This window comes from Neolamprologus multifasciatus, chromosome 20 (assembly GCF_963576455.1).
Source record: "Neolamprologus multifasciatus chromosome 20, fNeoMul1.2, whole genome shotgun sequence".
NCBI lineage: Eukaryota > Metazoa > Chordata > Actinopteri > Cichliformes > Cichlidae > Neolamprologus > Neolamprologus multifasciatus.
In genome coordinates this window covers 10,815,626-10,830,660 of record NC_140458.1, presented here as the reverse complement: position 1 = coordinate 10,830,660, position 15,035 = coordinate 10,815,626, and the positions used below count along the sequence as shown (strand labels likewise).

Sequence of the window (15,035 nt, the reverse complement as noted above, 5' to 3'; positions counted from 1 at the left end):
TAAGAGCACACATCGACATCGTGATAGGTGACTGAAATCTTGTACATTCTGAAGTTTGGTACTTCAGCATAGAGCTGTGTGTCACATGCAAGTGCTAATAAGCAAGCCAAACATATCGCTGCCCCCTTCGACTCTCCTGTGCCCCACAGTTTGAACATTACTGCTGTAGTATGATGGACAGGTGTTCGCTCTGTAGACGCTTGTTCACCTCTGTCACATTTCATACCAATCACTAAAAGTTTTCATTTTCTCTGTAGGCAGAATTTTATGGTATGTTTCTCATAGTGGCTGTTTCAGGATCCTAGGAGAACAACTGTGAAAGCTGACAGTTGCTGTCATTGAGTCCTTGTCAGTCAGGTCTGCTGCACTCAGGTGGAAAGGAAAAATAGCTCACATACCAACACGCCACAGTGCAGCACAAAGCCGCCTGTGTCAGTCTGACGGCACCCACTGTAGCTGCTTTCTCTTCTCTTAGGTTTATAGGGAATGAGGATGTTCACTTTGAGCTAAACAAAAATAAACCACTGATACTTTACATACTAGCTTCTTGGTGTCTGGAACAAAACAGTGAGTACTATTCAACTCTGAATTAAACAAATGTGCTTCATCTCTTGATGTAAAATATTAAAAACAATATTCAAATTTCCACTCGGCTCATATTAAAAATTGCGACTGGGAGATCGAGATCAGGGATTTACTTTCTTATAAAAATATTTTTAGACTTTAAACAAAAAAGCATGGAAATATTCTGAGTGTAGAAAATGCAAACTAGAGGCTGGACTTTAAAAAAAGAAAATCATGCTGCAAAGCTGTCCTAGGCGTTATCAGGATCAGAACAAAACGATTTGTGAGTTAAGGGCTGGTATCAAGGGCAGGGCTCAAAGAATTACAACAATGACACAGTACCATTGGCACTGATCCAGCCATGCAGAGACAGCGCACCTTCACCTTGCTAATTTCTAATTGGACAATTAAAGAGGAGTCATTGTTATCCGCCTGGACACGCCAAGAAAATTTTAATTTTGCTCATTTTTTCCATCAGTGCTGTCTGGAAAGTTTAGTTCCAAAAATAGCCAAATGTGTTGATCCAGTCCCTGCTTTGTTCTTTATTAGCTCTGTAGTTCTGCACCCTGCTGTAAACAGCTGCTCAGATAAAACACTTTTTCAAATTGAGCCTGCGTTCACAGAAGTAGGTGACCTCACCGGCAAATTACAGGAAAGAGCAATTCTATTTGTCTAAAAAGCCTGCAGCGGCAATAAAATGTTTTTCAGACAAACCGTCGGCTCGTAAATGAGCCATCATGAGCAGCAAAGATGTTCCGTGAAGGCTGAACCGCGAGGTGAAAAACAGGTTGTACTAGTTCAATCACCATCACATCAGATAAAGTTGCTGAGGCTGAGCCACAAAACTGGTGCCTCAAGTTTCGATTCGATATGACAGACGCATCTGCGTTTTAAAAAAATGACCAAAAGGAGTCAAAACAATGACATTCAGAAAGCAGTCAGTTTATGGTTTAAATAAAAGATGCAATAAATGCCTGCAACTTGTCGACCCATTAACTCCAGACATGTAGCTGCTATGTAACAAGCTTATGCATCATTATTCAGCCATGCAAAAAAACATTTTAGATCCTTCTCACCCAGTGGTCACCGACTATGTGCTTTGAGTTACGGTAAGGTATGTTCCCGAACATCCCTTCCCCATATCCATTGATTTAAAAAGAAAAACAAAATCTTCTAGTTATGATACAAACTCTACAAAGCAAATAGGTTCAGTGCAGTTCACAGTAAATGCACAAATCTGAGTACTAGCCAGCGCTTGGTAAAAGGAAACAAAACCAGATGAAAAGTCTAACAGACTGTAGGAAGTGAAAATCAAATTACATAACACAACAGCAACACATGGAAGTACCTAAAAGGAGAAGTACAAAGAGACCCTTTGAAAGCACACAGCGAGGGACATTAAGAAGGTTTCTACTTACACTTCACAAAATAAACTGAAATGACTAAATAACTTGCTATTGTCTCATAAAAGCAACATCATTTACTTTACAAAAGTACATATATCACAGTGACAGTTAATGAATATTAAAAATATCCTTGACTGCTAGTTCTGTGGGGAAAAACATTGGAAATAAGGTTGTACAATATAGGTAAAAAGTACATTCAATAATGTCCTTGACAGTCATTTAATTCCAACTTTTGTCAATGCAGTAAAATAAAAAATGCATAAATATGTGGTTAAGCTGCTTCCTGAAAGCTTTTTTTTTTTTTTTTTAACTGTCCATATTAATCATGTAGAAAACTCTGGCATGTTTCTTAACATACATCATCTTAAAGTAGTCTGACAGATAAATGAGGTGCATATTTAATCTCTTAGCAGTCCGAGCTTCTTCAAGGCCCCACGGCGGTCCTCTTCATTTTCTGAACGAGGGCAGATCAGCACGCTGATACCTTGTGACCGAGGCAGTTTCTGAGCGTCTCTGGAGTGATGCAAGGCAGTGTGGGCAGGCAAGGCCTTCTGTGAGGCTGGCTCTTTAGTAATGGAAGGCTCTGCCTCCAAACCCTCTCCTTGAGCACTTGAGAACTCCTTCCTACTCCCAAGAGAGGCGGGGCGTGGTCGATGGTTACGCAGCTCGTTGAGGTTCTGATTAATGCTGGTGCCCTGACTGGCTTCACTGTAGTCTTGACCTGCTGTATATCTGCTTATACCCACCTCAGTGCGCCCAAGGCTGGCTGATTTGACCTTTGGCGGTGTCAGCTGCTTGACCAGGCCAGAATAGGTAAGAGAAGTGGCTTTGACAGCAGATGGTTGATTTTCTGAAGGAGAAAGCTCAGTGGGGTCACTGAAATCAGCAGGTGCTGGGAGAATATCAGGATCCAGAACTGTAAGAGCAGTAGAAGTGTTTGATGGTAATAGTGCACCAGGGTTCAAAGGCTGGACAGTAACAGAGGAAGGGGGAATGTTATAAGACTGCAATGATGGTGGTTCATTTGGAGCTGCAGGGCTGATTGGAGGAGAAGAAGAAGATGAAGCTGACCAAGACACTCTGGTTTTGGGAGGAAGTTTAGAGCTCTGGTTTGGGATCGATTCTTCCTCACTGCTTTTAAGCAGGCCGAGCTTTCTGAGAGCCTCCATGCGAACTTTGTGAGGATCCAAGAATGGCCGCTGTTCACTGCTGTTGAGCACTGGATGCGCTGAGTTTCCATCAGAGTTAGTCATCTTGTGAGATTTCAGAATAATGTTGGGGGGAAGCTTTTTAGGCTTTGGGGCCACAACAGGTGGACTTTTGGGCTCTGCACTTTCAGGAGACGCTGGAGCAACAATTTGTGAACTTGTGAGCAGACTGAGAGACTCAGGCTGAGGTTTGATTTGAGGCACCTTGGTCACAGGGCTTGTCAAATTTTTCTTGACAGAGGCCCTCTGACGAATCTGCTCCAAATCAAAGGATATTCCCGGATTTTTCCTGGAAATTCCCACAGATGGAGTAAGGTCTTTTACTTTCACAGGCTGTGAAGGAGAGTCAGGTTCATCCCTAAAGTTTAAGGGAGGTGGAATTACACTCAGATCAATCTCAGAGGTGTCAGTAGATGGTCCTGGACAAACAATTGTACTTTTGACACTCTCAGGATCAGCATCTTCATTTGTGGCTGAGCTTGACATCTCAGTCTGTATAGCTGATGAGTGGATTCTGGTATCTGTAGAAGAGTCAGGGATTAGAGGACTGTCTTGTGGTTCAGAGATTTGATTTAGCAGAGTTTTTCCTTCTGTGGCTAATGTTGTGGATGCAGGTGGTGCTGTGGGCACTTCATCACTTAGAAATGATTTCTGGTCGCGTTTGGAGCCATTAGGCATCAAAGTGGAAATGTCTAATTAAGAAAAGCACAATTACAACAGTTAGTGTTGCAGCACAAACTGTGCATCTGCGAAGCAAATAAAGGTACACAAGAAAATATACACAACAGCACATCACATACCATTTGCTCTCATCTGATCTGCTTTTTCTGTTAGACTCTCATGATGCGATTCATCATTCGATACGCCGCTGTCCTCCTGCGTCTCCAGCGCTTCGATTGTTTCTTCCAGATACGTGAGACATGCCCTCTCCTCTGCAGATAAGTGGTCCATGCTGTCTTCACTCTGCACAAAAAATGAAATTATATATTTTTTCCTATCATGTGTATTTTTCACGACTTCTCATAATATCACACGACTGTTTTGCATTTCTTAACGCTTTTTTTAAAAATACCCAATTCTCCCCGTACAGTTTTAATAAATATAACATCTTATTCAGTTTGTCATAGGCTCTAATTTAAATTACCACACAGTGCTGGTGTGTGGGGTGGGAGGGAGGAGTCTGTCAGTCATGTTAGAAGAAGAAAGACTCCACTACTGCATTTATTAGCTGGATAGGGAACTTCCTAGACTGGACATTATCAGAAATGAGAGCGTCACGAGATCTACCTGAAACAGCTGAGTTGTGCTCTGATCATGCCACAAATAAAAAGCTATATTGCAAGCTCCAGTCTCAGCAGCAATGACCCTTCTCATAGCGTGAAAAACTCCACCTGCTGATGTTCAGCATTCAGCTGGAAAATCCCGAAACAAAGACAAGCAGGAAGAAACTCCTCCAGTCACATACCAGCATGCCCGGAGCATAGCATGAAGCAAACTAGGTGTGATAACTGCCTGTATTATGTGTTTAGCTTCATTAGTTTCACTTGTTTCTAGTGACAGCTTAATTTGCATTGGCAGCAAAAAGTCAGACTTGTTCCTGGTGGGTGCTTGACTCCATCAGGGCTGTGCTTTGTCAAAGATTTCTAACGACAGTCAAGGGGTAGAGTGTGTTGAATTCTGTAGTCTCAAGTTCTCATTTCTGCTTTTTGCAGACAATGTGGTTCTCTTGGCTACATCAGCCGGCGGCCTCCAGCTCGTACTGGAGTGGTTTACAACTGAGTGTGAAGCATGAAGAATGAGAATTAGGACCTACGAGTCTAAGGCCGTGGTTCTCAGCAAGAAGAGGGGGAAATTCTGTGTAGTGACTCACTAGTCTCCTCCAAAGGGAGTCTATGCTCACCCATAGAGATAGAGTTGGGAGCTTATCTGGGAGGGTCATTGAGTACAACTAGTCCTTTTCCTCAAAAGAAGCCAGTTGAGGTGGTTTGGCCTTTGACCAGGATACCTCCTAGACAAGGTGTTTCAGGCATCTCCTACAGGGAGGAGGCCTTAGGGCAGACCCAGAGCAAACTGGACAGATTACATTTCAGGGATACCGATTGATTTTTGCGTGTTTATTTCAGTTATTTTATATTGAAGTCAAAATGAAACTGAATTGGTTTCATCATATAAATTCAGCTCAAATAATGATTAAACTCATTGGCACCAGAACCAAAGGATGATAAATAAGCTTTTAAGAAATAATGTAGATTAAATCTGTAAGATTAGGTACAAAGTATGCAAATTAATTGCAACTTTGCCATTTTTTTACCATATCTAATAATACTCCAAGAAGAAATAACGTTTGCTATTGTGATTTTTTCTTACAGTAAAAAATTCTTCAGGTCCCCCAGGGAACCCAGCTGGTAGTCTGTGTGTTAAATATGCAGTAGGTCAAACAGATCCAAAGGAACAACTCCGATCCATCTCCTAGTTTTCTCTTATTCTATATTAGCCTGTTGGAAAAAAAAATATTTCAGGTGGCTGCTGGTGTCTGAGGGCTTCAGATTATTTATACTTCATTTATGAAAACATGTGCTGAAAGCCTTTGAAAGCTCCTCACTGACTAAACATGAGAACCCTTCACCAATTACAAATTCAGTTCCTCTCATCTCTCAGACTTCACAAATCTCAATTATTTCTTTATTCTCTTCCAGTCGAGGACAGAAGCGTTTGTGTTTGTTCTGTATGAGAGAGAGTCAGTGATACAGACGACTGAGATAAAGCGCTACAGCGGCACTCACATAGCCAGAGTTCGTGCTGATTACACTGTCCGAGCTTCCTGCGCTGTCCATGTTGCTACAGGAACACCACCTGGCCACGTGTCACTCTTTGGCATTGCACATGAAGGAAGATGAGGGCATCACATGCTCTTCGCGCACCTGTTTCGTTTGTGTGAATCTCACTGAAAGTCTGTCTCAGGAAAAATCTGAAATGTCAAAGACAAAAGCATGAAACTACAATCAGATGAAATTTGTGAGTCACTACTGTCTCCACAGTGGAAAATGTTCATTTCTTTGACCGCTGACTGATGAAGCCTTAGTTTGAGGCTAAATATAGCTAGAGAATTAGTTGGTAAACAAAACAGCATCTTTACAATTATTGTGATAAATTAAGGTCATAAATTACAGCTGATAGTTTAATGACCCTCATAATGTAATGGCTGTCTTATTTTTGTAACATGATTCAAATGTGCTGTCATGGTCACTATGATATATTAAGCTCTAATTCTATAACATAACTAGATTCTATTAATCTAGTTATGCTAATTGAGTCATTAAATAAAATAATGGTTGAGCTAAAACTTTTCGCCTTTTTTTAAAAAAAAATTGTGGATCGAGGCATGCATTAAAGGTGAGTAGCTGTGAAATGGGGAATATTTTCAGTTATGCATATCTGTCATACATAGTGATGTCTTTCACAGGAAACAGATTTAATGTTTCATTTATTAATAATTAAACTCACCTGTATGCCAACAGAAAAGACCTATTATGGAAACCATTGTCGCACATTTAAAAAAAAAAAAAAATTGAGTCAGTTTCTAGCAAAAATGCCAAATATCTCAGAAATTTGGCATCTTCAGACTTAATAATTAATTTTGCTTGTGTTTAATTGGGCTTTCCTTCTTTTTGCCACTTATAACAGTGTATTTATGTATTTATAATTCATTACTGGTTTGGTCTTTAAGATATTTCTACAAATCAGGAAAATGAACTCGTCATCGCAAGCAGACTTTGCTGTCAGGATCCCTTAATAATCAGTATTTCAGCCATTATGATATAACAATCAAACGCTCTTACTTGCAAATACACACAGTATACCTCACATCATGGCAAATTTGTGCCAAGAATCCAGATATGTTGTGTTACTACATGCTTGTGCCTCCGCTCCCTATCTTTTGCGTATCACTACTGGCAGGTCAGGCATGAGGAAAGTATGCTAGTCGCAAAAAAAATAAATTAAAAAAATCCACCAAACCAACAGGTTTATTATTAATGAGAGCATAAAGAAAAGGCAACTTCAAGTAGGTGCTTTTTAGGGCTAGAGGAAAAATTGTCGACAATGGTCGTCAAAAGTTTTTTAGCTAATTAACTCTAAAGCTAAATGGGTCAGACAAATTGATCATTTTACTTAAAAAAGCAATTTTACGACCTGGTATAGAACTTATTTACCACATAGTGCTGCAGCCAGTTCAGGTATGTTTGTGGAAGCACAAGCAACACCATTATGTTTATTAAAAATACAAGAGTAACAGAATTAAAGTTTCTTTTCATACCCTGCTGCGCCTGCATGCAAATTATCCCCCAAAACAGCATGCTGTGTGTCACAGCTTTAGTTTATTTGTGCAATAGTAAATTAATGTGGTTCGAGAAGTGAGAGAAACTCAGACACCCAGAGGCTCATTCAGCAAAAACAATACATAACTCTGTCAGAATAAGAATTCCAATGTACATCAAACATTTTCATAAAAACAACACTATAAAGCTAAAAACTAACACTTCCTGTGGGCCCATAAAGAGCCACCATAATTTTATTGCTGCAAGTGAAATATTTGAAATATTACCGAACAGTAAGATTGGGTAACAAGTGGGGGATTTTCTATGACTTTTGTGTTTTAAAATCTTGCATCTAATTAAAAAGCATGTTTTTTTAAAAGTAGCATTAAACACTACATTGAAGAAAATGAAATACATTTTTAGAGGACATGTAACTATTTTTCAATTTTACCGTGAGCTTTTTCACCTTATTACTTTTAAGATTTGAGTCATGCAAAGACAGTGACAGACTTTTCCTTTGTTCACTGAACTTATCAGCTCTATCTTCTGTACATGGCACTTTTGACCTGATGATATGAAAACTTAGCAAAGGCAGCTAATGAAAAACCTGATCATCAACCCCCACATTCCCACATGTTTTCTGGAAACAAAAGCTAGTTGACAAAGCACACACCGGCCTCCCACAGTAAGCAGCTAATTATCGTCCCTCCCTTTGTCCAAACCTGAGCAGGCAACACCTCTCAAACTGGAGCACTGGCAAAGCACACTGCACCCACAGCTGATTCAGGATTTAATAGTGACAGGAATGTCACTTTGCCTGCTTCCATGTCTTCGACACAACTCTTAAATGAAGCCAAACACATGAGCGGATGAAACCTTTAAAATATGAAAAGGGAGGATCAGCTCCAGGCCTTAAATGCGAGAACAGCTGCGCAGTTTGTGAGCTAGACTTATTAAAAACCCAGGATAATGATTGATAGCTTTTGATAACAAATCACAGTGCCTTATTGAAAAACTCAAAAATGTTAAGTATGTATTCAAGGTTAGCCAGCTAGCCAGAGCTGGTTTAATGATTAACAATAAACAAAGATTCACGGTTAACATTGGGTTGTGCAACTCACAGCCTGTTTAAATGAACAGAAACATGTCTTTAATGTTCACACTTGTTCCATTAAAATGACTGTTAGTGACATTTATGAGTAAATATTTGCATTAATCCTGACTAAGATAACCAGGGTCTAAACACTATGGTCAGTTGTGTTATCTCTAAAAACAAATTTAGAGCATAAAAACTAATAAGTAATGAATATCGGAGCATTTCTGATACTAATGTTAGTCTTTTGCTGAATATCTTACCCGTCTCTCTATTCCTACTGCACTCTCCTCCACCCGAACAGACACAAAATGACACTCCAGGGTCAAAACTTACAAACTAAGTAAAAAAAACAAACACAAAAACATTATGTTACACCTGATGGTAAAATGTGCTCTGAACAAATGGAGCGCACATACTTACACACACGCACCACTCTAAATGATCACTGTATTTTCATAAAGTTGACTTACGAGCTTTCACACAACTTTATTTCGTCGTTGCCTCCATTGTAACCCATGATTACATCCTAAACGAGCACATTTCGCTTTTAAGAGGACAGTTTCCTGATAACTTACCAGAAATGCGCGAGAAAGGTCGGTGAAACTGCGCTGCTGTCAGTCCATAGCTGCGGTGCACCTCACTCCCCCGACAGCGCTGTTCCTGGAAGTAAAACTACGCAACTAGTAGTGACAGACGGGAGAGGTGTGAGAGGCTTACGGCCAGGTGAGGCAATTAACTTCCGCACAGGTTGGTTTGTGGCCAATCAGAGAACTGGGCGACTGAGACTTTTCCAAGGAAGAGCCAATAGGAGAACAGCAGTAAAACGAGCGAAACCTCAAATGATTTTTCACCTTTTACTTTTCTGTGTTGAATACTGTCACTTATATTAAGTTATTATAACACTATATATAACTATATATAAGCATGCTAATAACATATTTAAACCAATGTACTGTAATTCAATTGGATTTGCATAGCGCCACATCACAACAGTCGTCTCAAAGCCCTTTACTTGTAAAGTAAAAGCGCTACAATAATACAATATAATATAAAATATGAATAATACAATATAATTAACAATAATAGCAAAACCCCAACAATCAGATGAGGCTCTATAAGCAAGCACCTGGTGAAAGTGGGAAGGAAAAACTCCCTTTTAAAACCTTTTAACAGAATCAGGCTCAGGGAGGGGCGGCCATTGTCGCCACCTGTTGTGGATGAGGAGAGGGAGGCAGGGCTGGAGACAAGCTGTGGAAAAGAGCCATGGTTTAATAATAACTGATGATAAGTGCAGAGCGGTGTATAAACACATAGTGAGTGAAAAAGAAATACTCAGTACATCCAAACCTTCCTGTTTGGATTCGGGAGACAGACACCATCTCTACTTTTAAGATTAGGCTTCAAACTTTCCTTTTCGCTAAAGCATATAGTTAGGGCTGGATCAGTTATGCTGCAATAGGTGTAGGCTGCTGGAGGTTTCCCATGATGCATTGAGTGTTTCTTCTTCAGCCACCTTTCTCACTCATGTGTTAATAGACCTCTCTGCACTGAATCATACTTGTTATTCATCCCTGGCTCTCTTCCACAGTATGTCTTTATCTTGTCTTCTTTCAATCTCCCCAACCGGTCGTGGCCGATGGCTGCCCCACCCTGAGGCTAGTTCTGCTGGAGGTTTTGTCCCGTTAAAAGAGAGTGTTTTTCCTTCCCACCAAAGTGCTTGCTCATAGGGGGGGTCTTATGAGTGTTGGGTTTTTCCTCACTATGTATTATTGTAGGGTCTACCTTACAATAAAGCACAATGAGGCGACTGTTGTTGTGATTTGGTGCTGTATAAATAAAATTGAATTGAATGATGGGAAGCCCCCGGAAGATTTGGCCTATTAAAGCATAACTAAGGGAGGATTCAGGCTCACCTGATCCAGCCCTAACTATAAGCTTCATCAAATAGAGATTGATCTTTAAATTTGAAAGGGTGTTTGTCTCCCGAATCCAAACTGGGAGCCGCTTCCACAGAAGAGAGGCCTGAAAGCTGAACATTCTGCCCCTCATTCTACATTTAAATACTCTAGGAACCGCGAGTCTGAGAGCGAAGTGCTCTATTGGGGTGGTACAGTACTATGAGGTGTTTAAGATAAGATTGTATGTGAGGAGCAGGATATCTGGATTTAACAGGCAGCCAATGAAAAGAAGCCAGTATGGGAGAAATGTGCTCTGACAGTTATCTTGCTGCAGCATTTGGCACAACTGAAGGCTTTTCAGGGAGTTTTGATAATAATGAATTGTAATATTCCAGTCTAGAAGTAATAACATATGAACTAATTTTTCAGCAAGACTCTGAGACAGCCCGTTTCTAATTTTGAGATATTGCACAACTGCAACAACGCTGTCCTAGATATTTGTGTAATATGAACACTGAAAGATCTATCGTGGTCAAAAATGACTCCAAGGTTCCTCTCAGTGTTACTGGAAGCCAAGGTAAGGCCATCCAGAGTAAGTATCTGGCTTGACACCACGTTTCTAAGATTTTTATCACTGAGTAGCAGAAGAAGCAGGAAATTACAGCACAAAAAAAAAAGTTTGATTTGTTGCCAAATCAAAATTGAACTATCTTCAGGGGAACAGGAACATCTGCATCAATTTTCACTGCAATTAATACTAAAACATGAGTGTGTCAACCTCAGAAAATTAAGAGGTTAATCAGAGCCATTAAAGACTGTTGCTTTAGGACATTTGTATCTGTGGGAAATGCAATCCATCCAGTAGATGTAGAGCTATTTCAGTCTGCCTGACCAACATGACTACAACACAACTTCTGTGAGAATACAAGGTAACCTAGATTCTCAGCCTCTGATTGTAAAATTACTACCACCAAACATTTATTTCAGTAATAATTTTTTCCATTTTTACAGGCCAGATACCACACACAGTCTGTGCGATACTGTGAGCAAAGCAGAACATCTGTGGATCAGATCTCACAGTCAGCATCTGTTTTCCAGGAACAGCAGCATATGTCTGTGACAGATGTGTAAACATCTCCATCATCTCATCTGTCATTGGGCCGCTGCTAGTACATTTTTTTCCCATGCCAGCAGTCACATCAAAGACGCAGCCATAGTTTGACATTTTTTAAAGACATACTCATTACTCAGATTACAGAACAAACTGAATTCACTCTTGCCAGTTGAATTTGCAGCTAAAAACAATGAACAACTTAAGTTTAATTGGAAATACTTTGTAATACACGGAAAACATCAGGTATTTCAATCACTCGCTTAAATATTTTGTTAAATAAACTGAGTGAGATTTGCCTTTTCTCCTCCAAAACCAACATTAGAACTTCCATTCAGTCAACATTAAAAGTCTATTTCAGTTTACATTCACAAATGTAATAATTATTTTGAGTAAACACATCGTCTTGTTGTTGACATTTCACCGCAGCTGGCATTCGAATTATAGCTGCGGCAATTTTCTTCCGACTCATTTCCCTCATAACAAAGATAAAAATAATTGTCAAAGCACAACCAGAAGCTGGGGCAATTTCAAACCTTTGCAATGTTTAAATTAACTTGAGCCGATAAAGCTAAACATGAACACAAAGTCAAAAACACAATATGGGTTATGTAAGGTTTAAAAGGTGACCGAGGTCAAAGAAAAGCAAAACTGTTGTGTTTATCATCCTGTGCTAAAAAAGTGAATTTCAGTTCAAATAAAAAGTTTCTCTTTGTTCTGATTTAATGAACTTTTTTTTAAATAGACTGACAGAAGAAGCAACTGTAATACATATTTCCTTTGTAAATCCACTGAGCTGTTGCAGAGAAGTTTATGATATGGAGATGGGGTGGAGAGCAAACATTTCATTGGAAGACGTCTACTAACCTCAGCTGCCCTGAGCCAAATTGAGATACTCCGAATGCATCGACACTCATGCATCACTTACCCTTAAAGACTGCAACAGAGCTGTAAATCCATCAGAAATGTACCCAAATTTGGAGGAAGAGCCGTTAAAACAAGAACAAAGAATGTACTAATAAACATGCAGAGACAACGATTCTAACTGTACCATTTATTAGTTGTACAATTATGAAAAATAATCATAAAAAAGACTGGAAGCCCAAGATTATTTACAATCTTTTTCTCTGAAGTGAGGTCCCTCTTCTGAGTCATGTTCTCAGCCTTCTTTTTTCAATGTTTTTTTTAAAATCACAGGGTATTTATTCACGATATGTTTAACTTTATAAGACATAGTCCTTTTCTCTTTTTTGACAAGTGTCAAAAATTACATACGTACATACATACATATACATACATACATATATATAGATATCTATAAAAACAAAAATCATTCAAGTATCAAAATACAGACCGCTAGATTCATGTACAATATCATTCTCATCATTGTTGTCATCAGATTAGTCCCAAAATATCTTTCCTGATCCTCAGCAATGTGCAAAAGCAGAGCAGGACCAGGCTGATGGCTAAAGGTGCTGACACCAGCGCGCTGAAGACAGTGTACCATAGAGTTATCGTACTGGCCGGATAAAAACGTACCACATATACAAGAGTTAAATCAAAATGAGCAGACTATGCACCCATATACAGATTGGTGGACCAAACAGTACCATTAACAGTCAACATATTAGGAGTTAGCTAGAGAAACATGCCGTGCCCTATTGTTCTTGTCTGCAGCTATAAATCTAGAGTCGTACCGGCCTGCATGGCAGGTTTGGTGAATAATCTTGTCGAGATTAACTGAACAAAGGGGCAGGGAAGGAGAGAAAGAACCACACCTGATCCAGTTCCAGCATTAGGACAAATCATAGTCCTATAAAAAAGTAAATGCCCGCCCACCCCCGCACACACGCGCGCACACACACACACGCAAAAAGTAAAATAAATGCCATCCCCCGTTATTTCAATATAAAACAGTCTTTTAGTGTCAGTTTCTTTGCCCCTTGAGTTTGGTAAGAGAGCTCCTCCCATGCAAGATTACATTGTTTTATCACAGTTACACATGTATGCAAGCTGACGGTGATGAAAGCAGCTAAAATGTTTGGATACAGGACAAACAACCCAGGAAGAAGTGTGTACCTACAGTGTGAGGTCTCTCGTCTGACAGTTTGTTTCATAATAAAAAGTGAATGTTCCTCATCCCTGCAGCAACTTCCCCTTTAACTACAAGTTCTGCTTTGAAACGATAAACACCAACTCTCAGTGAGGGACGTGATGATTCATTTCGGAGGAAATGCACGCAACACGACAAATACATCTGTCTCTAATGTCGCACGGAACAACCATCACTTTTCTAAGCATTGAGAAGTTAAATGGAGGCGGGTGCGTGCGTGCGTGTGTGCAGGGTGATGAAGTTGGAGAGGTCTGATGAACTGGGGGAGCGTGTTGCGTTGGCGAAAGGTTTACATCCGTCTTATTCTCCCGGCCCGTGTGCAACTGTGGGCACAATCCGACTGCTGATGTGATCTGCTCGGTGAGAAGTGGGGGCAATGATCCAGCAAAACATCCTACCCACCACTCAACAGGGCTCATTCCTGTCCTTTTCTCACTGTCTGGGATTGGCCACAGTGTCAGCTACAGGGAAGGGACACAGACACACGCACACAAAGCAGTGGAGTTAAAATAAAGTAAGACCGATGGACACAAACAGCACTATAGTGATGGATTACGTCCTTCGTAATGATTAACTCTTTTCACCAAGCATCTGTGAAACATTAACCTGGTATGACTGGGGGGAAAGGCAATGCTGACAGGATGAACACTAAAGGCATTTGTTGTGAAAGGAAAAAAAAGGAGAGGAAAATGCACTTATTCTTTCAAACGTGGGGATTTTATGAAAGTGCTTAGATGTAGTTAGTTCACTCTAGATGAAGCATTGAGTTTAAATCCTGACTGAGAGTTGAGGGCATACCAGTTTTGAATTAGTTTGAGCTGTTTTTTTTGGAGCAAGGACCACTAACATGCAGATCCATGTCTGCCATGTCTGCCTCTGTGCCCTATTCTGTCCCTCTGATGCTCTCTAGAAACCCCACCCCAAAACGCTTACTTCATTAGCATCAAAAGGATCATATCACAGTGCTAGGATCTTGGCCTCTTTTGGCTTTAAGCAGGCAGCTGACCGTAAGAAGAAGAAGAAGAAGAAGAAGAAAAAGCCTTGCCCTTAATTGATCTTATTTAACCTCAATAACACCTGCATCCCTGCGAACATAAACATGCTACAGTCCGACTGATGCATAGAATTACAGGATCAGTTTCAGTTTCCTCAGGAAACGTGTCCATCCAGGTACAGGATGTGTGCAGTGGGTCACTCTTGGCTGTGGTAAAAATCAGTTTTCTCAGCACTCGGTGAAGTCAGGAGTTGGAACGTCAGAGTGAAAAGCCTCAGAGCGGCCGTCGCCTAACAGAGCAGGAAAAGCATTAAGAAAAGAGAGCTTAT

The 15,035-nt window shown here is 40.2% G+C and overlaps 2 protein-coding genes across 8 annotated transcripts in view; both read right to left on the bottom strand.

The window, feature by feature from the left end:
* Positions 1–1,484: 1,484 nt before the first annotated feature.
* On the bottom strand, positions 1,485–9,264 carry LOC146494474 (specifically androgen-regulated gene protein-like). Of its 3 annotated transcripts, none has more exons than XM_085146106.1 (4): positions 8,851–8,947; positions 5,962–6,146; positions 3,979–4,141; positions 1,485–3,870 (listed from the first exon to the last, which is right to left on the bottom strand). In XM_085146106.1, exons 2-4 carry the CDS (start codon positions 6,010–6,012, stop codon positions 2,369–2,371), a joined length of 1,716 nt encoding a protein of 571 aa, XP_085002232.1. In that variant the 5' UTR covers positions 6,013–6,146; positions 8,851–8,947; the 3' UTR covers positions 1,485–2,368. The 3 variants fall into 3 exon arrangements, with proteins under 3 accessions (XP_085002232.1, XP_085002233.1, XP_085002234.1); XM_085146107.1 differs by lacking the exon at positions 8,851–8,947 and adding an exon at positions 5,546–5,673 and having other exon boundaries at positions 5,962–6,648; XM_085146108.1 differs by lacking the exons at positions 5,962–6,146; positions 8,851–8,947 and adding an exon at positions 9,166–9,264.
* The window catches only part of anks1aa (ankyrin repeat and sterile alpha motif domain containing 1Aa), a 70,178-nt gene continuing 61,885 nt past the window's right edge, over positions 6,743–15,035 (bottom strand). For 2 of the 5 annotated variants that reach the window (XM_085146094.1, XM_085146097.1), the window contains one exon: positions 6,743–14,996. In XM_085146094.1, coding sequence (XP_085002220.1) covers positions 14,981–14,996 — 16 coding nt within the window. In that variant the 3' untranslated portion in view covers positions 6,743–14,980. The remainder of the gene's footprint in view (positions 14,997–15,035) is intronic. The other 3 variants (XR_014871564.1, XR_014871565.1, XM_085146095.1) reach the window with 3 other exon arrangements.